The sequence below is a fragment of the Erythrolamprus reginae genome, chromosome 6, assembly GCF_031021105.1.
Source record: "Erythrolamprus reginae isolate rEryReg1 chromosome 6, rEryReg1.hap1, whole genome shotgun sequence".
Lineage (NCBI taxonomy): Eukaryota > Metazoa > Chordata > Lepidosauria > Squamata > Dipsadidae > Erythrolamprus > Erythrolamprus reginae.
This window is the reverse complement of record NC_091955.1, coordinates 60,525,844-60,550,100: the sequence shown is the minus strand read 5'-3', so window position 1 is coordinate 60,550,100 and position 24,257 is coordinate 60,525,844. Positions and strand designations below refer to the sequence as shown.

At 36.8% G+C, this 24,257-nt stretch overlaps 1 protein-coding gene across 1 annotated transcript in view; it reads left to right on the top strand.

Annotated features, from left to right (window-relative positions):
• The window catches only part of NUP205 (nucleoporin 205), a 66,115-nt gene extending 43,615 nt beyond the window's left edge, over nt 1-22,500 (top strand). The window contains exons 24-43 of the mRNA XM_070755924.1: nt 217-366; nt 879-953; nt 4,249-4,406; nt 5,009-5,089; nt 6,355-6,546; nt 6,784-7,045; nt 7,424-7,522; nt 8,700-8,848; nt 9,161-9,352; nt 11,675-11,796; nt 12,999-13,137; nt 13,787-13,913; nt 14,585-14,661; nt 15,217-15,345; nt 15,700-15,826; nt 16,348-16,514; nt 17,685-17,808; nt 18,547-18,675; nt 20,662-20,720; nt 22,198-22,500. Coding sequence (XP_070612025.1) covers nt 217-366; nt 879-953; nt 4,249-4,406; nt 5,009-5,089; nt 6,355-6,546; nt 6,784-7,045; nt 7,424-7,522; nt 8,700-8,848; nt 9,161-9,352; nt 11,675-11,796; nt 12,999-13,137; nt 13,787-13,913; nt 14,585-14,661; nt 15,217-15,345; nt 15,700-15,826; nt 16,348-16,514; nt 17,685-17,808; nt 18,547-18,675; nt 20,662-20,720; nt 22,198-22,350 — 2,711 coding nt within the window. The 3' untranslated portion in view covers nt 22,351-22,500. The remainder of the gene's footprint in view (nt 1-216; nt 367-878; nt 954-4,248; nt 4,407-5,008; nt 5,090-6,354; nt 6,547-6,783; nt 7,046-7,423; nt 7,523-8,699; nt 8,849-9,160; nt 9,353-11,674; nt 11,797-12,998; nt 13,138-13,786; nt 13,914-14,584; nt 14,662-15,216; nt 15,346-15,699; nt 15,827-16,347; nt 16,515-17,684; nt 17,809-18,546; nt 18,676-20,661; nt 20,721-22,197) is intronic.
• Nucleotides 22,501-24,257: the final 1,757 nt, after the last annotated feature.

Here is a 24,257-nt window from a genome sequence, read left to right as displayed (position 1 = left end):
TTCCTTCTTTCTTTTTTTTTTCAGTGTTGAGAAAGAATGTGTCAGGAAGCATGACCATTAAGGGATCTCATTTTGGGAACGTTTACAGTTAATTGGACTGTATTGCAATATGACTGTTCTCAAACTTTTCTAAATAAAAGTTTCAAATCATGTTGGAATAAGAGGGCTCTGTTTTCTCAGTGTGTATATTTTACTGTGCTGTTTTTGTCTCCTCAGAGCATGAGATTCCTGCCTTGAATCAGATGTCATGGTTAATGAAAACTGCATCTATAGAATTGCGAGTTACTTCACTGAACCGCCAACGTTCTCACACACAGAGACTGTTGCAGCTCCTTCTTGATGATGTCCCAGTTAGATCTTATTTAGGTAAATGGAATTTGGCAGGATAGATAGAAAGCTCAAGACTATTATATCTAAAGGTCATTTTTTTTCTTTTCGGAAATTCGTTGTCACTATCATATCTAGTTGTTAATAACTTTTATCATAACATTTTCTAGTTCTTTCATAAAGATCTTAATGTTATGATTTTAGAAGTGAGGGAAACAAGCATTGCTTAAATAATGGAGACATTGGCTAGCCAAAGTTGACATATTGTCTCTGTATAACACATTGTTCTTGCCTATTAACAGAATACATAGCTTTTATTGTTCATTTCTCTCCGTGTAAAATAGGATTGAGTGGAGTGTATATTATTATCCGTGGGTAACAAACTTATGCTACCGCAAGCAAAGCAGCTCTCCTCAAGTATTAAAGTTTGCATCTTTCAGTTTGTGCAGCTGCTTCAAAGTGCTCAGACATTTTGTATTTTATTGCTTTAAATTTATCCTGTAGTAAAAGTGAATGGGTTATACATTAATTTTAATTCTTAATTTTCTTAGCTGATGGTGAAGGAGGGATGGAAGATGATAGTCGTTCTGTCACTGGATTCCTTCACTTTGACACTGCTTCCAAGGGTAAGTTATTTGTGAAGACCTACTATACAGATTGTACCGTATTTTTTTTTAAAGTGCTTTAAAAATTGGGTGCGTCTTATACGTTGAATGCTGCCGAGCCCACCCGGCAGCACTTAGCGGGAGGCCGGCAACTTGGCCCCGAGGATGGGCGAGGTGCCGGGCATAGCACCAGCAGCAAAGCATCGCTTTCTAGGGGACAAGGCAGGCAGGCCACCCGAGTTAACTAGTCCTGGTGGAGGCAACAGCAGCTGTGGCTTCGGAGCTGCCTGAGCCGGGGAGAGCCAGCCCGGCTCAGGCTGAGGAGGTCGGCAAACAGGCCCTGAAGGGGCAAAGCCATCTTCCACACCGGCGCCGTCTTCCGCATCGGAGAGCCGGCCCGGCTCAGGCAGCTCTGAAGCCCCTGCCCGGCCTCTGCCACAGCCACTCACCCAAGCTGGTGCAGAAGACGGCTCTGCCCCTTCAGGGCCTGTTTGCCGACCTCCTCAGCCTCGCGATTCATCAGCGGGGGCCTGGGGCATGGATGTGACATCCCCGGTGCTGCTGCTCCTCAAAGGGAAGGCGCTGGAGCCACCACAGCTGCTGCTGCCTGTGCCAGGGCTGGTTAACTCGGGCGGCCCGCCCACCTTGCATTTTCCAGTTACTTCCACCCTACTGTTCTTTGCCTTCACTTCTGACCACATGACTCCACCTCTGCCTTTATCCCTGATCCTGGCAAAGCCGCCTCTTCAGTTCCACGGTACCGTTGTACGTTATGATTCTTGATGAACTTGATGAACGCGAAAGAAACGATTGAAGATGGAGGCACTAGCAGCGTTTGGTAGTTTTAGGGTGCTGAGCTCTTGCAGGCAGAGCAGGTGGTATTTGTGTGTGTGTGTGTGTGTGTGTGTGTGTGTGTGTGTGTGTGTGTGTGGTAGTGAGTGAAGAGTGGATGTGTTAACTACAGTACTCCCTCCCGCCTTGGAGACTTCATGCAGTCAGTTAATATGTTTTTCTATTATGCATACTCTTATGCATATACCACTGCTGGAAATATCCACACTGACTTTGACTAATGATTCTTTTAGTTTGGCATTTTCTGTAATGTCTTATAAACACCAGTTTTCCAGAGTTTCAGATGTGAGACTTTCTCCATCCAGTTATACAGAATAAGAATTCCAGTTTTCCTAATTTTTGCAAAAGAACCCTCTTTTGTGGATAATCTTAAATCAAGAAGAGTTGACTTCCTTTTTGCTTTGAATCTTAGGCAGAAGATCTCACATCTCACTCTCAAGAAGTTGTTACTAAAGGCTACCTGATCTGAGCTACTAAAGTCTGGAAAATCACTAGATAGCAGAACTAATTTATTAACATTTTAACTCTTTGCTACTATCTAGCTAGTGTCCTGATTTTTGCATGCCAAATCTGTTGGTTCCCGCCTAGTTAGTCTCATACGATTTACATTTTAAGCCTGCCATCTCATTTTAGTTTGCCTTTAAGAGTGAAGGTTACTTTCATTCTATTATTGCAGAGAATAGTCTGAAAGACTGTTGTAATTGGTAATTATTGGAGCACCTAAGGAATAAAAAATTGCTTGGCTTATAGCTCTGATCACAATTTTGTTAAACTGTTAGCCTCTTTGCCATCTCACTTGTCAATACTTTTGAAATTCCCAGTCTTTTAATAATCCTGATACCTGTTGAAGTATAAACAGTCTAAATATTTCCACTGTTAGTTTTGTTCATCTTTTGATAAGTCCATTTCAACTTGAACTGACTCTGCTTATAGAACCTGAAACCTGAATTGTTCAATATCAGAATATTGAAAGCGCTTGGTAGTTTTAGGGCACTGAGCTCTTGCAGGCAGAGCAGGTGGGATTTTTGTGTGTGTGTGTGTGTGTGTGTGTGTGTGTGTGTGTGTGTGTGGAGTTGATGTGTTGACTACAGTACTCCCTCCTGCCCTGGAGACTTCTTGCAGTCAGTTAATTTGTTTTTCAACATTTCCATTGTGTAGGCAATCAGCTTTTCCGGTTCTAGAGTCATAATAACTCATTCTTAAGCAGTCAAAAAGGCAGCCCTAGAAAGAATGTGAGCATTAATGTCCCTTGCTTGTGAACCCCATTGGTCTGTCTTTAAGACTTGTCTTAAATCTGTCAAGTTTTAAGACCCCTGAGTTAGGGGTTAGGAGTGCAAGGGTCTTCAAACCTGGCAAGTTTAAGGTTTGTGGACTTCAATTCCAATTTCTTAGCTAGCATGACTAGTGAAGGAATTCTGGGAGTTGAAGTGCACAAGTCTTGAAACTGTCAAGTTTGAAGTTTGTAAAAAATGTACATGTTTTAAAAAAGTATACATGGTTGTAAAAAGTATTCTGCTATACTGGTATTTTATTAAACAATATAATACTATACCATTTAGTTTAGAATACTTTTTTCCTTGTTTTCCTCCTCTAAAATCTACATGCGTCTTATACTCCCAAAAATATGGTAATTAAGAATATAGTGACTGTTATGTTGACTGTTATAATAAAACTATTGCAGTTTCCATGCCTAAGGCAGACTAGAATTCAGTCTCCTGGTTTTTATCCTAGTGCTTTCCCAACTTTTCTATGCCCCACACTCTTACAAAATGATTGATTAATGTTCTCACCCACCTATGTCGCCAGGCATGGGGAAACTAAGATACCCCCTAGGGATATATAGTTTATGTATGGAATGATTGTGCTGCATGATTTTAATGTTGGGTTTAAAATGTTTTTAAATATTAGATTTGTTATACTGTATTATTTCGTTGTGAGCCGCTCCGAGTCTACGGAGAGGGGCGGCATACAAATCTAATACATTATTATTATTATTATTATTATTATTATTATTATTATTATTATTATACCCCTCTTGAATTCCATTGAACTTTATCTTCTGCTAATTTAGCAATGGATGCTAGTTGCCTAGAATCTCGTGTAAAGGCTTAGTGATAAATCTTCTTGACTGCCACTTAAATTTTTGTCCTGATTCTTTGTGCCTGACAGTAATGTTCAATATGACTAGCTCCAAAAGCATAAAAGCAGTTCAGTGAGTGTTGCTGGATTGGAGCTATACTGTTTCAGAATTTGAATGAAAGTATACAGTGGTGTCTGTCTGATGGTAGCGCTTTATTATTTTTTGGGGGGGATATAGGTATTAATAGAAATAAAATGTAGAATTATAATAAATAGAATAACATCTAAATCGTAAAGTTTGTCATTTATATATATTTTTGAGTTCAACTGAATTCTTGTTTGTCTGATTTCCAAAAATTTCTAAACTGATTTCTAATGTCTTCAGTGAATAGGAAAATCTTGAGCATCCTTGATTCAATTGACTTCAGTCAAGAGATCCCAGAGCCTTTGCAACTAGATTTTTTTGACCGTGCTCAAATAGAGGAGGTCATTGCTAACTGTGAGAATAGGACTGCACACGGACCAATTATCTGCAACGTGAAGGTCAGCAAGTTTTGAGAAATGTTGGGGTTGTACAAAAATATATAGAAACACACTTTAAAATCTTGATCCATCCACAGTAAAGAGAGGCACGGAGGAATACACAGACCCACACACACACAAAGTGTTTTCCTGGGTGGTGGATATTTTGTCGAGGAGCACCACAGTTACACTGAGGGGTAGAGACAAGACCCCCATTTCTTCCACACAGTAACATAAGCTACAGTAAGGTAAAGGAACAGAGCTTTGTGTTTTAAGCCTCATTGGAAACCAGCCTCAATATGTCCTGTTAGACCCATTTTGTTTATCGTTGCCATGTATTTAGGGAGCCAGGAGTTTACAAAGATATCTGGCTGCCAACTGCCACTGACTACCAATTTTTCATTGTAGTCTGGCTGCCAGTTGTTGCTAGTTGTTTGGTTCACACTACTGTGCTATCCGGGGTGCACCATGAAGCGAACTAGCATCACACCCCATTGAACTGAGTGTTAGAAACTGACATTTCATGATGGCTATTGTATTTTTCCTGGGTAACTTCATTAATCGCTAGGTTTAGTATTGTTACTGGGCATTAGACATGAGCCTTATCTTTTCCTCAATCCTAGCATCTTCACAAAGTTCTGATTGCTGAAGTTAATGCCTTGCAAGGAATGGCAGCCCTGGGACAGAGACCTTTGCTTATGGAGGTAAAGAAATGAAATAAGTAGAATGTCTTGACTTTTTAAAAGATTATCAGGATACAGTATATTATTATTATTTGCTTTAGTAAATATTTTATATAATGCTTCACTGTTCTGCCAGGCTCTCTGATAGGAGCCTCCCGAAAAATCAAGGGTACAAATTTCAGACACACACGTTTGAAAATTCAAAACAATGTTCTTTATCACAAAAGTCAAAATAAACTAAGCACTCTTTTTGTATTGCAAAGAGCACTCTTCCCAAAACAACCAGGTAGTCTGTACAATTTCCCTTAAGCAGTCATTAAGTACTTAGCCACCAGCTGTGGAGAAACTTCACACCCCTTCTTCCAACGAAGTGAGAGAGACACACACACACACACACACGTTGCTCTGCTTTGGTTTCAAAGGCGTGAAAAAGCAACAAAGTCCAGCACACAAGATTCCTGATGAACTGTGAACAGATATTCTTCCACAATGGCCAAACCCACATGCTGCTATTTATAGCAGCAGCCCTAATTACTGGAGCCCCACCCAAACACAGGTGGCCTCCCTTATTTCCTGTAATATATTCTTACTAGGTCTCTTCTACGCATAATTCTGTGCTTGTGTGGGTCCAAAATGTCATCATCTGAAGCAATAGAAGATAAGGAAGATTGACTGCCTTGGCTGTGTGCCAAGCCCTCCTCTGCTGAGTCACTCCCACCTTCCTCTTTGTCCGAGGAAACTAAACTCTGAACTGATTCTGTCGGCAATAACACAGGCCTGTGACATGTTGAAGTTTCCCCTGCATCCACCTCCCCATTCCCTGAGGCAGGAGCTGGGCCAGAGCCAACCACAACACCTTACCAATTTGGAAGTGATTATAAGCATGTTGTACTGCTAGAATCCACGTTTCCTTGTTACTTTTAAGAAATAGGAATTTAAAAATATCTACCATAGTAATTGACCGGGATGTATCCAGTATCATCTTTTTTTTAAAAATAATTTTTGCAGGTAGTCCTTCACATATGACCATCATGGAGGTGGTTGTGGGGTTGTGTCCAGGATATTAGGGGTCTGTAAATATTTTCACATCCCTCTTTTTGGTATGATTTCTCAACATCAAACATTTTGAAGGTGTTTAAATGGAAATTTTATCCTTTTATGCAACTTGTTTTCAGAATCTCCAAAATATTTCTGGCATGAATATTCCCTGCTTGGTTGTAAATAGTGCAACTTGATTAATTGTTTTTTGTTGTTATTAGTGAATATTTTTTTCTATTGACTTCTAGGAAATCAATACAATTCTTCAGTATGTTGTGGAAAGAAACAAGCTTCTTCAGTGTCTGTATGCAAAGAAACATGCTCTGGAGTCCTGGAGGCAGCTGGTTGAAATCATACTAACTGCCTGCCCACAGGACCTCATACAGTCTGAAGACAGACAGCTTATTATCCGTGATCTATTGCAAGATTTACATGATAAGGTAAACTATAAAGATATATTACTACATTATGTTGTTTAAAAGGTAATTCTTCTAAAATTAAGGGATAAAATACAGAGTAAGGAAAGGAGGAATATATCAGAGACAATTTAATAGCAGTTTGAGACTCATTTGTTTTAGCTGTCACATTCTAGTTATTGTCATTTACATCTGGAAAGATGATAGAAACCATGTCACTTATATGACTTAAGACCCTTAATTTGTTTTTCTTCCCATAAGATTTTGAATGATGATGCAGCGCAAGAGTTAATGCCTGTTGTGGCAGGAGCCGTGTTCACTTTGACTGCTCACCTAAGCCAATCTGTGCGAACAGAACAAAAGGAACCATTTGCTATCCCTATGCCTGGACGTTCCCAATTTGTCCTAATGTTGGATGTCACATCACCTACTTCTGAAGACTTGGCAGTGGGATTTGCCTCCATTGGAGATTCTTCTTTACATATCATATTGAAAAAAATTCTGGATTTTATTCTGAAGACCGGTGAATGCATAAATCATTTATACTTACTGGAAAGGAATTACATAAATGCCAATATGGAATTGAACATATTTTCATTTTGTTTCATTAAATTAAATATGATACATAAACTGGGTTTGCATGTCTTATTTAAGTTAGAGCCATAAGCAGTAAGAGATGCACGTGGGCTGTATTGACAAATATAGAGGACACTGGTTGTATTTTTATAATGTTTTCTATTTTAATTTTGCTAAGAATGGAACCATTTGATTATTCCTACTTTAGCTTTTATGGAAAAATAATTATTTTCATTGCAAAGTTAACATTGTACAGTATATATAATTGAAGACATGCATTTGTATAATGCTACATGTGTTGGCTTCTGTCTTTCCCTCTGAATAGGTGGTGGGTTCCAGCGAGTGAGGACACACCTGTATGGATCATTGCTCTATTATTTGCAGATTGCTCAACGACCAGATGAACCAGATACCCTAGAAACAGGTAAAATTCAATCTAATTATAGAAAATATGACGTTCTACACAGTTGCATATACAGTTTGTCTGTACAGAAGAAGATGTTATAAACGATAGTAGTGATAGGAAGTTCTTAAATTTGATAGTTATAAACGATAATAGTGATGAAAGTTCTTAAATTTCTTAAAATAACTTTCATATCTAAAGTTTGAAATTCTAGTGGGTATCTGTTTTTTACCAGCATTAATACTGTGAAGTTTTTAATTATCTATTCTTGTATCTAAGTTCTCAATGCCTTTTGCACAAAAAGATCTCACTTGAAAAGCTAAGCAGAGTTGGACTTGGTTATTACTTCTTTAGGAAACTTCTAGAAGATAATGGGAGTATATAAGGAAAAGTTACCAAATTTTAAAACATTCCCAGAAAAAAATTGGTAAACCATTTCATATATGAAATATATATACAGTGATCCCTCGATTTTCGCGGTCTCGATCTTCGTGAAACGCTACACCACGGTTTTTCAAAAAATATTAATTAAAAAATACTCCACGGTTTTTTTTGCTATACCACGGTTTTTCCCACCCGATGACGTCATACCAAGAGTCACTTCTCTGTCTCTTTCTTTCCTGTCATTCTCTTCCTCCCTCTCTCATCTCTTTCTTTCTTTCCTTCTCTCTCTTTCTCTATCTCTCCCCCTCTTGCTCTCGAGCGGCGGGTGGCCGGGCGAAGGGCAGGCGAGCGGCGAGCGGGCGAACGGACAAGCGGCCGGCGGGCGAGCGGGCGAGCGGCGGGCGGGCGGGCAAACGGACGAGCGGCGAGATGTTTATTTTATTTATTTAGATACTGTAGATGTTTATCTAATATTAGTTGCACTTTCGTTGCTCCCTGGCTCCACCATCTGCGCATGCGCGGCCATGGAAAAAAGGGCGCGCATGCGCAGATGGTGTTTTTACTTCCGCACCACTATACCGCGGAAAATCGATTATCGCGAGAGGTCTTGGAACGTAACCCTCGCGATAATCGAGGGATCACTGTATTACCAGGAATCAAATCTGGCTCAAAGCAACTTTACTTTTTAAAGTTTTCTCACTTTGTCCCCTTAAAGTGTTATCCTTCTATTGTATATATTTTTGCTAAATACAACTTATGATACAGTTTAAAGAGAAAAAGGGTTATTTTTAACACACTCTGATTTATTTTACAGCCAAGAAGTCCATGTGGGAGTGTTTAACAGCTCCTGAAGATGGTTTCAGTAAACTGCAGAGAGAAAACATGGCTATTATTGAAAGCTATGGTTCTGCCCTAATGGAGGTGGTCTGCAGAGATGCCTGTGATGGACATGAGATAGGACGGGTAAATAAAATTAGACCTATTAACAGACAAATTTTGGGGGGGGATGGGCAATTATGTTGCAATAGTCAAAATGCTATGTATATTATAATAGCAAATGATTCTGTTGAACTATCAATACATAATATTTAGGTAAGTTGCTTTTTGTACAGTTGTGTTATAAATGTATAAAATGCAATAATATATAACCAAACGCCATTTATTAGTATTTAAATTTGATGGGAGCAATTCAAATTTAAAGATATGAATCAAATATTTCTAAGCAGAGACCCTGCATTCTTGTAAAGTAATTTAATCTCTGGTTTTTTTTTTTAGATGCTAGCGCTAGCATTACTGGACCGTATCGTCTCTATAGATAAACAGCACCAGTGGTTATTATATCTCTCCAATAGTGGCTACTTAAAAGTGCTAGTTGACAGCCTGGCAGATGATGATCTCAAGTTGCAAAGTTTACTTATACCACAGCCTCCGTTGCTTAAAGCGCTGTATACCTATGAGTCAAAAATGGTGAGATTCTGTGCAAATTCTGCTTCTGTTGTACTCCAGCCTAAAGCAAACAGTCAGCATTTAGCACTAACATGTAACTCTTGTTATGTCACCCACACAAAAATCACCTTTAAATATTTGCATATACATTGTACATATCTCTGAATGCTCCCTATCTAGCTAGACTAGAAGAACTTTATTATCTCTTATCTATAAATAAATAATTAAAACTCATCAGTCCTAATTCAGCAAGGTTCATTAGAGATAGTATATCTATTTGAACCTTCATTGAATAAACCAACTTTATATCCCTCCCTTTTGCTTTAATCCGTTCAAATAATATTCTTTGTCCTTTCTGATAAAAATCTTTTGTAAATTGAATATAGGAGAATTATCTAAGTAACTCTTGATTTGTTATTTGCATATCTCTTTCAGTTACTAGGATATCAGCCAGTTTCTTTTGCATGGCCAATGTGACATGTTTTTCCACAACTTTTAAATACAGACTGTTTACACTTACAGTCTTAAAATTAACTTTCGGGTTGATCGTTCAAAACTATTCTTCAGTTTGTTCAGTGTAAAATATTTTGTTTCATTCATATTTGTAATTATAGTTTAAGTTTTTTTTCTCTTTTGATTGTAATTTTTAGTTCCCTTTAGTGTCCAGTTATTCAAATTCTATTTTCTTATGATTTTAAGTACCGTATATACTCGAGTATAAGCCGAGTTTTTTAGCCCCAAAAATGGGCTGAAAAACACAGCCTCGGCTTATACTCGGGTCATTGACAAAGTCACCACACGAGGGCGCCATTGCTTGAGCCAGAGCGAGGAGGCACCAGCTTTTGTCCCCTCTGGCACGCCGTAGTTCCTCTCCCTAGCTCAAGCAAAGAAGACAGCCATTTGCAATGGTGAGTCGGATTAAAAAGGCCCCCTGCTGTCAGATTCTCCTCCCCCTCCTTTGAAAGGATTTAAACTGTTTAAAAAATGGTATTTTGTGGTAGTTGCTGTCCTTGCTTGGATAGGATCTAATAATGTGTTATGAGGCAGAGCTAGACAGGAATTCTTTTTCTTTCTGTCTATCTTTCTATCTATCTATTTTTCTATCTATCTATTTTTCTATCTATCTATCTATCTATCTATCTATCTATCTATCTGTATCTATTTCTATCTATCTATCTATCTATCTATTTTTCTATCTGTCTGTCTATCTTTATATCTATCTGTCTATCTATCTATCTATCTATCATCTATCTATCTATCTGTATCTATTTCTATCTATCTATTTTTCTATCTAACTATTTTTCTTTCTATCTATCTATCTATCTATCTATCTGTATCTATTTCTATCTATCTATCTATCTATCTATCTATCTATCTATCTATCTATCTATCTATTTCTATCTATCTATCTATCTATCTATCTATCTATTTTTCTGTCTGTCTGTCTGTCTATCTTTCTATCTATATCTATCTATCTATCTATCTATCTATCTATCTATCTATCTATCTATCTATTTGGTTTTCTATGCTGATAACCTCACAGCAGCTAATGCTGAAGCTCTTCTTTGGATACACTTATTTGTTTGTTTGTTTGTTTGTTTGTTTATTTATTTAATTGGATTTGTATGCAATCCCTCTCCAAGGACTCAGGGTGGCTCACAGCATATATAAAAACAGAACAATAATGTAAATCCAATTAATGATGAGAAGGAATCCAGTTTTGAAGGATTTTAACTCTTAGGTTTTAGCTTTGTTCCTGATCGAGCTACTTTTTTTACTTTTTAATTTATTGTTAATATTGTTAATTTGTTTACCCTCTTTTAAATTTACAGAGCTAGTTTACTGGTTTTCTTTAAAATAAATATTCTAAAACATGTCTCAATTAATGTAATTTTATTGTTTTCCATTTTTATAAGTTACCAGTAGCCACTGCATTTTCTAACCTCGGCTTATACTCGGGTCAATACGTTTTCCCAGTTTTTGTGGCAAAAATTGGTGCCTCGGCTTATACTCGGGTCGGCTTATACTCGAGTATATACGGTAATTCAAAGTAATTCAAAACAAAAGACTTTTCCCACAGGAAGGTTTCTTTATAATTAATTCCCAAATCTTATGTCAAATTTATCTTGATCCTTGGACTGTTTGTGGCTTGATAAAATCAACATTTGAATTACCGTTTTGCCGACACATCCCTCAATGCAGTCTCTTTCTGCAGGGAAGAAGGAGGGATGATCTAAGGAATGAGATTTAGGAGAAGAGCTTCCAACTACTTAGCAAATCCTGATTCTTAGATCCTTGTTCTTGTTGTTAACAAATAAAATATTTACTTTTTTCCCCCTCAAGGCCTTCCTGACCAAAGTAGCAAAAATACAGCAAGGAGCACTAGAGTTATTGAGATCTGGAGTAATAGTGAAACTTGCACAGTTTCAGGTATATGATATGCGGCCAGAAATAGATCAACAAGGGTAAGTTTACACACCAAATTTCCAAGGTTTAGAATAAAGTTATGTTTTGACTAGAATTGCACTTACTGATAAACAGTGTTACATTTGTTTTAAAAATATAAAGTTTAATAGTTTTATAAGCTAACTGTTTATATCAATCTATATTTTGTTAATTTTTTAATTTTTTTGTTTTAAATGTATATTATTTTACAAGGATTTATGCATATTGCAGCCACCTGGGTTGTGGGCTGAGAAATCATCTATGTAAATTAAATCAATAAATCGAAGATTTCATTCACTTTAATGTTAAATCAAAGCTGAATGCCATTGCGCCCCCTCCGACCAGTTATTAAATAAATGTATCGATTTATCTAAATCAGTAATTTTCAACCTTTTTTGAGCCGCGGCACATTTTTTACATTTACGAAACCCTGGGGCACATTGAGCCGGGGGGGGGGGGGCGGCTAAAAAAAGTTTGGACAAAAAAATTCTCTCTCTCTTCCTCCCCTTCGCTCTATTTCTTTCTCCCTCCCTCTTTCTCTCCCTTCCTTCCTCTTTCTCTCTCTCTCCATCCCTTTCTTTTTCTTCCTTTCTTCCTCTCTTTTTTGCTCTCTTTCTCTCTCCCTCCATATGTCCCTCTATGTCTTTCTCTCTCTCTCCTTCCCTCCCTCTCTCTCTCTCGCGCTTTCTTTCTCTCTCTTGCTTTCTCTCTCTCGCTTACTTTCTCTCTTTCTTTCTCTTGTTCTCTTTCTCTCTTTCTCTCTCTCTTGCTTTCTTTCTCTCTTGGTTTCTTTCTCTCTGAGCTTCGCGGCACACCTGATCATGTCTCGCGGCACACTAGTGTGCCACTGCACGCTGGTTGAAAAAACACTGATCTAAATCATGACCTCCACTTAAACCTCAGAACAAATAATCTGCTGAGGCTTCGGGGGTTTTGATAGGCCACTGCACTTTTTTCAGTGCAAGGACTTTAAGCCCACCCTTTAAAACCTCTCTCCAATCTAGCTGGAGATTCCACTACAATTAAGGTTGTTACTCAAGGATTACTTAAGGATTTATATCATGTATAAACCAAGCTAGTACTAAGCTAGATAAGTGTTCTGAGAATTTACAGAGATATCCTTTATATTTTATAATTGTAAAATGTATATTGCGGTGAGATTTTAAGTTTCTTAAAAAAGATAACCCATATTATTGGTTTCCTGTTTGCTTCTTCCTTTAAGAATATTTGGAATGCGAGACCCTCCAGTCTTCATTCCTGCTCCTGTAGAGCGTTATCACCAGATTCTTTTGCCTGCTCTCCAGCTTTGCCAAATTATCCTTACATCTAGCATGGCACAACATGCTCAGGCTGCCAGACAGGTAAGATAACAGAAACTTCTTGTAGCACTAGCTGTTCAATTCAGTTATTCTCAAAGTTAGATACTATCTATCTATCTATCTATCTATCTATCTATCTATCTATCTATCTATCTATCTATCTATCTATCTATCTACCTACCTACCTACCTACCTACCTACCTACCTACCTACCTATCTATCTATCTATCTATCTATTGATTGGATTTGTATGCCGCCCCTCTCCGTAGACTCGGGGCGGCTAACAACAGTAATAAAAACAGCATATAACAATCCAATATTAAAACAGTTAAAAACCCTTATTATAAAACCAAACATACATACAAAACATACCATGCATAAAATTGTAAAGGCCTAGGGGGAAAGAGTATCTCAGTTCCCCCATGCCTGGCGGCAGAGGTGGGTTTTAAGAAGCTTACGAAAGGCAAGGAGGGTGGGGGCAATTCTAATCTGTGGGGGGAGTTGGTTCCAGAGGGCCGGGGCCGCCACAGAGAAGGCTCTTCTCCTGGGTCCCACCAAGCGACATTGTTTAGTTGACAGGACCCGGAGAAGATTGGATATTAGATATTATTCACTTATTTCTAGTTCCCTGAATTAATTACAATTTAATTTTACTTTCCTCTCCCTCCCCCTCCCTCCCTCTTTCTCAAAGGTTTTGCAGTTCCTAATATCCCATTCAGATGCTGTCCAGGCAATCTTGCGGTGTCAAGAAGTTAGTGTGGGAGCCTTGCAAGAATTGGCATTACTGACCGGGATAATCAGCAAAGCTGCTTTACCAGGCAAGATTTTTTTTTTTTTTGGGATACAAAACAATACACTGTCTTTTACTGGATTAACAGTAAATGTGTATAAAACATATTATAAAAATGTTCCATTTGTATAGAGCAAGAAGAGAAAGTCCATGGAAGCTTTTCATAGTTCATGTAATAGACATTACGATCTTGTATTCTAATATGACTTTTAGACTCACATGCTCATTATATTCCTCCAGGGAGCTAATCAATCAAAGTCATTATGTGCATTTTGAGAAGTTAGAATGCTGAACTATTTTATTTATACAGTTCAGCAGAATCTGCTTATTAGAAAAGCTCCTAAAATGGATGCTGTTAGCTTTGTTTCTTGATAGACGGACATTGTGCAGAAGTTTAAATTTATTGTATTTATTGAATGAAACTTGGCTAATTATAATTTCATATACACCAGGGATGTTATATTCAGAGATCCAACTAAAGGTTATTAAGGATCTAAGGCAAAACACAAGAAAAAAGATCAACAATATAAAAAGTATAATAAAATAATTTTTAAAAATTGCAAGACAATCCTGAAACAATTAACAACTAAAAATGAATATGATCCTACTAAATAAAGTGACTTATGAGTAATAAATCAACTACAGCCTGACAGAGGATGCCCTTATAAAAAACAATCTATTAATGTGTTGTTTCATTAGGTGTGCTGGGTGACTTTGATGTAGATGTCAATGAAGGAATGCAGATTGAATTACAAGGACATATAGGGCGATTTCAGGTAAATTTCTGTCATTATAGCAATTGCTTTTGTTTAGTACTTACAACCACTTGAATCATCAATTCTAAGACGCTTATGATAAAATAAGTGTTATACACATTTTTATAGGCTAGATAAATTATTTCTTATCTATCCATCTTGTTTTTTGGCAAAAGAATATAATTTAGCCGAGATTTATCATAAAAGTAAACATTTCCTGTGTTGTTCCAAAAATAAAATTATTTTGGCATAATATTTATATACAACAAATAGTTTTGCAGAATGAACCCTTAGGGCATAAAAGGTGTGTAGAAACAAGGGTTAGGGAGTAGCATTTTGTATGGAGTAGAGTATGGGAGGCGAATAAAGTATGATACTTTCAGGAACAAAATGTTTAATTGCAAATTTTCAGAAGAGATAAATCATTGAGAAAAATGGGGAAAAAAATAAGTTAATATTATAAGTTATGCAGGATATGATTTTATATCTTAAACACAACACCTTGATTTTTTATACAATTAATGTAAACATCTGGAGAACAGAAGTAATCATTGCTTTATTTTCATTTGGTTTTAGCGCCAGTGCTTAGGCCTACTCACACGGTTTGGTAGTTCAGAGAGACTGCGCCAATTCAGGTTGCAAGATGATCACACCGATGCTGATAGAGTGAACAAGAGAGATGATATTGAACTAGCCATGCAACAGGTGAGCCATTCAGTGAACCTTGATGTATAAAATAGAGAAAGGTGATAGCGGTTGAGGTGGTGTACTAGGATTAAGAAGACCCATTCTCTGCTGCAAAGCTCTCAAAAGGCCTTAGACAATTCGTCTGTCTTGGGTCAATCAACCCAACTTAGCTCACAAGGTATTGTTGTGGGGAATGTGAAGGAATACTATGCCTACCACTTTGGCTTCCTGTACAAGAGGAAGAAAATAAAATGAAGAAACAAAGGCTGTTACTGCAACATTTTCAATTTGTTTTCTATTTTCTGTGCCTTTTTCATAGCACTAAGAGACATTGTATTTAAAAAAAAAACACTTTTACATCTATATTTGTAGATCTGTGCCAATGTGATGGAATATTGTCAGCTGCTTATGGTACAGTGTGCCCCTACGTTTGAACACACAGTTTGCCTGTTTACTCCCAGCCTTTCTGAGTCCACCAATCGAGATGGACCTCGGCAAGGTAGGTTTACTTGGGTAACTTGAAAATGAATTCTAGATATTGTAGTTAACAATTTTTCTCATATTCTCATGTACCAAGAATGTTCTTTATGTTATGTTTATAAGCCTACTTTTACATTGGGGGGGTGGGGGTCAAGATTAATGCAGAACCTACATATTCTCTGCCACAGAGTCTGTTCTACTTCGTAAAAGCATTACTTCAGCAATATATTGAATTGCCATGGTTATTCAGTTTGATAGTATGATTATCTTCCATATAATATGTCATGCCATATATGTCTGTGTGACTTGGCTCTCAGTACTTACCTATGTAACATACTTTATTACTTGGATGGGAAGGCAATATCAAACACATGACATTTTGTAATAAATTTACAAAGAGGGGCAGCATACAAATCTAATAAATAAACAAACAAACAAATAAATAAATAAATAAATTTATTTTTGATTGTTTTTAATTTAATGGAATCCAAATTTATGTCAAATATTCTTTGCTTTAACTTGGATTATTATCGGTTTTAGATACACAAGCACCAGTAATTCCATATTGGCGATTGCCTGGCCTGGGTATTATTGTCTATCTCTTAAAACAAAGCGCTAATGATTTCTTCAGTTACTATGACAGTCATCGCCAGAATGTTAGCAAGTTGCAAAATGTGGAACAGCTACCACCAGAAGAGATAAAAGAGGTAACCTTTCTGTAGCCTTCTCTTGCTTTCACTATTTCCACCAAGTTTATACTTTGGTTGTTGCAACCCTGCGTGTAATGTCTTATATGACAGTAATTACAACAATCATTGAAGGGGGAATACTAACAAGAATGGGGTGATGTTGTGGTTGGCTCTGGCCCAGCTCCTGCCCCAAGGAATGTGGAGGTGGATGCAGGGGAAACATCAACATGTCATAGGCCTGTTTTATTGCCGACAGAGTCAGGTAGTGAAGTTTCCTTGGAAGAAGGTGGGGGTGACTTGGAAGAGGGGGGCTTGGCAGACAGCCCAGGAAGTCAATCTCCATTATCTTCAGTAGAATGAGGAATTTTTGGACCCACGCATGCGTAGAGTAAGAGAACAACTGAATAAATATTACAGGCGATAGAGAATCCACCTGTGGTTGGGTGGGGCTCACGTAATTATAGCAGCTGTTAAATTGGCAGCGTGCGAGCTGAGCAGCGTGGAGATTATCTGATCGTAGTTGTTGGGAGTCACGGAGTTTGAGAAAAGAAATCCTTATAAGTTTTTGCCACGTCTGGAACAAACAGTATTTGTGCCGAACTTCACAGTACTGGTTTCTTGCTGATTTATTGCTTGCCTTGTTATCGGACTGTAATCCATTACTTTCTTGTTTATACAAGAAATCTCTTTGAATTCTAAAATGGAGTTTTGCTTCTCTTTTGTTGAGATAAAAAACATTTACTGGACTTCTACTGCGTTTGTGTGTCTGTTTTGAACAAATTTCCTTTTCATTGGAAGCTTGTACTAGAAGCCGGCAGAACAAGTGGGATGGTATATACTACCTCTTTTTAGATCTATATTGTAACAATATAAGGTCTGAATGAGAAAGAGCTAAATATTTTTGCTTTTCTTAGAATAAACACACTTTTAAGTTTTTCTGTCCTTAGTAAATCTTTACAGAGATTATCAAGTTACTCAGTGATTGATGTATCTAGACATGCCAAATGTATTGAAGTTGTTGTACAAGAAATATTCCAGAGTTTCCAATTGTAAAATTTCTCTTGAAGCTTATTTTTTATTTGGAATAATATGTGTATTTATATGAAACGTTGGATTGTAGCTCGTAGCTTGTATACTGCTTACCTATACAATATTACATGTTTATATCTCTTTTCTTTATTTCCTTAGTTGTGCCAGTCTGTTATTCTAGCTGGAGTAGACAAAATTTCTACTACCCAAAAGTATGTTTTAGCAAAGCGACGCTTAGTGAAGCTGATCAACAATCGAGCCAAACTGCTTTCTCTGTGTTGCTGTATCCTTTGATCATTGTGTGAAAACTTTATTCTTTAGAGCATACTTCAGATATTATCTTTTAAAACTTAAGAACAAAATTAAGAGCTTAACACTCATACTTGGTAAAAAGTGACTTCCTCCACTGCTATCCAAATTAAATGTTTTTTTAAACAACCTTGTAAATCTGAATATTTTGTGATTTTAAATAAGTTATTCTTTGTTCCAGAGACTAATCAGATGTATTAGTTTTTTAAATATCAATAATCTGCATAATCATTATCTTTGTTCCAGAGATTAATCAGATGTATTAATTTTTAAAATATCAATAATCTGCATAATCATTGTTCTAATAATACAATTTTATAACCTTTGAAATTAAGAAAATGATCTTTTGTGAGAGACTGTTTAATTATATTAAATGATGAAATTTTAAATGCAGCAGAACTTTTTAAAGAGGCATTATATGCATTTTGGGATTATGATGGTTGTTAGGAATATTGAGTTATCCAAATGTAAAGTTGTTAATTTGCTTAATAAAGTTTGAGAAAGCAATAAAAATAATTTAAACTGCAACCAGAGAGCCTGGTTTTGCTTAAAAATGATAGTATCGTCTATATGTATTCTGGAAGAAATGATTAAAATGTGGGGATGAAATAGGTGCTTGTCACTAACTAGCAAAAGGTATGATTGCTTTATTTTGTTATATACATGCTCAAGAATATGTAAATGTAAACTCCTTTACTAGATATGTTTGCAGATATTATAGAAACCTGTCTTTTTATTCTTTGGCGGCATCTTGAACACTATTTACTACACTGTACACCTGCAGATTCCCAGGCTTCTCTTTTGGCTCCCAGGACTCAGTCAAGAAGCAGAAGATTACAAGGTAATTTTCTTTAAATTTATTTAAACTCCTACATTATGTTATCCCTTGAAGTTTAAACAACAGATTGTGCAATTGTTTATAATCAATTAGGGTTGGAGAACTTTTAATGGATTCTACTGCAACAAAACTAAAACATCGGTTTAAACATTTTCTGATTAATTAGATGCATAACTCATGCTTATAAAGGCTCCCATTACAGGGAAGGTTGCAATTGAAACAGAAGTTGTAACTTGTCCCCCGATAAGGGTTTCCACTTATTCCTCCAGGAGGAAACATGAATCCAGAACCCCAGAATGTCATCCTGTTCTCATGAGGAAGCACAACCCTTCTAGAATAAAATATGAACTAACTCTGGAGTTAGATTTCTAAATCCCACTGTTTGATTTTGCTGAAAATAAGCCTAAAGTTTGTTTCTTCCATCCAGTTAGTTCCTAATTATATCCAGGTGTTGGGATGTAACTTTCATTTACAATTCCTTATTAGCTTAAAGTGGAGATGTATAGTTGGGTATCATCAACATGGTAGCTCATACTATGCTGATAGATGACCTTCTCAGTAGATTCATGTAGAGCCTGGTGGCACCCACAACCCAGGGGTAGGCAGTTGGCTCTTCTAGGACATGTGGACTTCAACTCCCAGAATTCTTGAGCTAGCATAATTGGCTCATGAATTCTGGGAGCTGAAGTCCACAAGTCATAGAAGAGCCAACGTTGCCTACCCCTGTCTACTGTTTAATGGAGTGCCATGACCAATGGTATAAAAGACCTTCAGAAGATCAAGAGGGTCATACTCTCGCCATCCAAATCATCTTACAATCATTTTCATGTGAGGCATAGTTTTATCTAATTATCATAATTAATATTATTACTTTTATTATAATTTATAATTTTTATAATTAGAATTAGTATTATAATTGTAATTATTATCATTATTAAAAGCTAGAAAGAGGGTTGAGAAAATATCTACTGACCCATCACATTTTGGACATAAAATACATTGTATTTTTACAATGTATTATTATTGTCGTTAGCCGCCCCGAGTCTACGGAGAGGGGCGGCATACAAATCTGATAGATAGATAGATAGATAGATAGATAGATAGATAGATAGATAGATAGATAGATAGATAGATAAAATGTTTCAATTCCTCCCCTCAGGATGCAGCTTGATACAAAGACAGTTTCGCCCCCTGCTTAACACCTAATTCCCACAGCACTGTCTTATGCCCAAGAATATTTACCCATATAACAATAGCAATAGCATTTAGACTTATATACCGCTTCATAGTGCTTTTAACAGCCCTCTGTAAGCGGTTTATAGAGTCAGCATTTTGCTCGCAACAATCTGGGTCCCCATTTTATCCAATTCAGAAGGATGGAAAGTTGGGTCAATCTTGAGACGGGGGTGAGAGTTAAACTGCTGAACTAAAGCTAGTAATTAGCTGAAGTAGCCTGCAGTGCTGCACTCTAACTACTGCGCCACCTCAACTCTTAGTTGGACTGTATAGTTGGGCTGTATTGATATTATCCTTTTCATCTTATTACCTTCTACTATTATTAACTTACAATTTATTACATTTTTGTTTGTATGTGCACTGAGAGCTTATGCAGCAGAGACAAATTTCTTCTGTGTCCAATCACCCTTGGCCAATAAAGAATCTCCTCTTCTCCTCTCCCTATCCCTCCTACCTTAGCTTAAAGGGATTGGGAATTTTTTTTTCAAGTAGTGTTCTATAATTTGCTGCCCTACCACTTCCCTAAGATTAAAGGTTCTCCAAAACATATGAATGGAGTTGGCTCCTTTAGGAGATGCAGTTGTTATAAGGATCTCAGATTTTCTCTACCTCTCTATTATATGTACTAGAACAAATTTATAAAATATTTAATAAATATTATGTAACTCTTAAATAACTTTACATTTTATGTTTTTAAAGATTGCTTTGGACATAACTATGGTAATTTTTAATTCCAACATTTCTTTAATTCAGAAACTAACTTTGATGTAACAAGTGGATTGAGCAGAGTAAGCCAAGTTGATATAGATCAGGTAGGATCTTTCAAAGGTTTTTCTTTATAAATAGTGGGCTTGACTCTCTATAACTTTCATTAAGTGATTACAGGTCCTTGAAAATAAAACTGCTATTTAACTTTGAAATTATTCATTCTGAATGGTCAATAAATGCACAACAATCCAGCATGCTAAATATTGCTTCCAGAACCATACTTGTTCTTGTGGGTTATGAATGGTATTAGTAATAAAGGATTGTGGGAAGGTTAGTCTCTTTGAGTGGTTTTTGACATATAGTGATTGCTTGGACTAGTTCATGCAGTTTTTTTGACAAGGGTGTTTTTTTTAATGGTTTGCCACTGCCACCTTAGAACTGAGAGAGGGGGATCTTGGTTACCTAACTAACCTAAACTCTAGAACTTGCAGTCTGCCATTTTAACCACTACTCCAAACTGGCTCTGTAATAAAAGAAATTATCTGACAGTATTTGCTTTTTTTCATCTCTTCTCCTTTACATTTTTCTATTATAATAGAATGTTCCCTTGATTTTCGCGGGTTCGAACTTCACGAAAATTCTATACCATGTTTTTTCAAAAATATTAGTTAAAAAATACTTTACGGGTTTTTTCCCTATACCATGGTTTTTCCTGCCCGATGACGTCATATGTCATCACCAAACTTTTGTCCGCCTTTAATAATTTTTTAAAAATAAACTTTACTAAATAAACATGGTGAGTAATAATCTAAATGGTTGCTAAGGGAATGAGAAATTGTAATTGAGGGGTTTAAAGTGTTAAGGGAAGGCTTGTGATACTGTTCATAGCCAAAAATAGTGTATTTACTTCCGCATCTCTACTTCACGGAAATTCAACTTTTGCGGTGGTTTTGGAAAATTTAGGGAACACTGAACTAACGTTAAAGAAAAGCAGACACAAACATCGGATTTTTTCTTTTCATTTGTTTTCAATGAAAAAAAATGTAAACCAACAAAAAGAAAGCATGCCTTGCCTTCTTTTTCTTTGCACATTTTACATTATTAAAGTAAAAGCATATTAGCTATAAAATAATATAGTGCCTGTAATTAGTTCTGAAGAGTTGGGGGTTTTTCCCATAAACTTGAGTTATTTGTATTTATCATTTTTCATATACTTGAGAAGAGAAATTTAGGGATATTTAATTTTCTTGGGGGCATCCCTTTTTCATCTTTCTCTTTCCAATCAAATCTTTAAAACAATAATATTGTTAATTGGCTTCCAATCATTATAGACAATGTTGTAATATCACAATTGGATTTTCAGTCCCTTTAACTTTTTTAAAAAAGAACATACTAAATCTAGGCATGTCCTTGTTAAAAAAGGCACTCATAAATCTGTATGTTTACTTTTTAGATTTTAAAAAGCAAGGTTAGGTGTGCTTCAAATAGGATCCACTTATATAGACCACAATCTAAATTAGCAGTGCATTAAAGGAGGATTTAATAAATAAAGATTATCTTGTTATTGTTGTTTCTTTTTAGCTTCAGCTAGAGGCAACCAATAATTTTGGAGAATCCCTTCAGAAGAAACTTCTAGAGATAGAAGGACTGTATTCTAAGGTGCGGTCACGCTATACTTTCATTCAAGCACTTGTTAGACGTATCCGTGGCCTGCTAAGAATATCAAAAGGATGAAGAATAATGTTTGTTCATTATTGATGATTTTTGTACAACATTTTATAAATAATGATTAAATTTTAATATGTTTCATTACAAGAATGAATAATTTTTGTGTTCCTGCCATTCATTATTACCTGTCGAAAAATAAACTTTTTAAAACAACCATGTTTGTGTACAAGGTTAATTGCTCAGAAACAGAAATAGGGTATAATTCTCACAAACAAAAATTCTGATATCAGTATATCAGTGCAAACACTGGCCAGATTCTTAAAAAAAACAACCTCTGGCAACCCATGTGAAATTATGTATGTATACCAACGATATACAGGTAATGTAGTCCTCGACCTACAACAGTTCATTTAGTGACTGAAGTTACAACAGCACTGAAAAAAGTGACTTATGACTTTTTTACATAGACTGTTGCAGACTGTTCCCTGATCAAAATTCAGATGCTTGGCAAGTGGCTCATTTTTATGACTGTTTCAGTATCTTGGAATCATTTATTTATTTATTAGATTTGTATGCCGCCCCTCTCGACAGACTCGGGGCGGCTCACAGCAATAATAAAAACAATGTACAATGACAAATCTAAATTATTTAAAAAATATCAGAAACCACTTATTTAAAAACAAAACATACACACAAACATACCATACATAAATTATATAGGCCTGGGGAAGATGTCACAATTCCCCCATGCCTGACTGCAAAGGTGAGTTTAAGAAGTTTACAAAAGGCAAGGAGGGTGGGGGCAACCCTAATCTCCGAGGGGAGCTGGTTCCAGAGGGTCGGGGCCACCACAGAGAAGACTTCCCCTGGGTCCCGCCAGACGACATTGTTTCATCGACGGAACCCGGAGAAGGCCAACTCTGGGACCTAACCGGTTGCTGGGATTCGTGCGGCAGAAGGCGGTCCTGGAGATATTCTGGTCCGATGCCATGAAGGGCTTTAACCTATAACCATGTCTTCCCTTTCACGACTTTGACAAGCAAAGTCAATGGGGAAGTCCGATTCACTTAAGTTTGTTACTAACTTAACAGTTGCCTTGATTGCCTGAACAGCTGTGGCAAGAAAGGACATGAGGCAAAATTAATTTAACAAATGTCTCATTTAACAACAGAAATTTTGGTCATAAGTTGAGGACTATCTGTATTTTAAAAATTGTTGGAAAAATAGTTTCCTCTTATAGAAAGACCCCCACCCCCAAATCTACTTGCTGCAAAAAGCAAATTGAAATTATATGGGGCTATAAAAAGTATCCTGAATAAAATGTAGATTTTCTAAGGAGAGTGCTTCCTTTTATAATGCATTTATTTCGACAATGCTGTTTCTTAAAAATATTAAGTATTGCCCTTAGAAAAAGTGAAATGTAAACAACATGTCATAATTACATTCTGCAGTCTTGTTCAGGCGGGGGTTCCACTTACCGGCATGCCCTCTGGGATCGTTTAATGCACAGAAGCAAAACAACGACCAAAAATCAGCAAAATCTCACACGTGAGAGCATCCTTGTGCGAGATTTCATGGGCCTTGCATGCACAGAAGCCAAATCTGGGGCCATGGAGATGCGTGCACATCTTAATTTCCGCCACCAGAAGCCCAATCCCAGCCATTACTGGTCTTGTTGTAATTTCCTTCATAGATGTACCTGGAGATTTTATTAATTTATCAATTGGAGTTGTGTGCCGCCCTTCTCAGCATTTTCCACTGCGTCGTCACGTTTCATTCCTAAACTGTGCGGGATGAAACATCAAGTTTGGCAATAAGTAGCTACGACACTGCAGATCCACAACCGTAGCAGTCCTAACTAAAAAATAGAAATGCCGCCAATGCTTTTATTTTATTTATTTATTAGATTTGTATGCCGCCCCTCTCTGGAGACTCGTAGCGGCTCAAAAATTCTTCCTCTGGATAACTTTGAA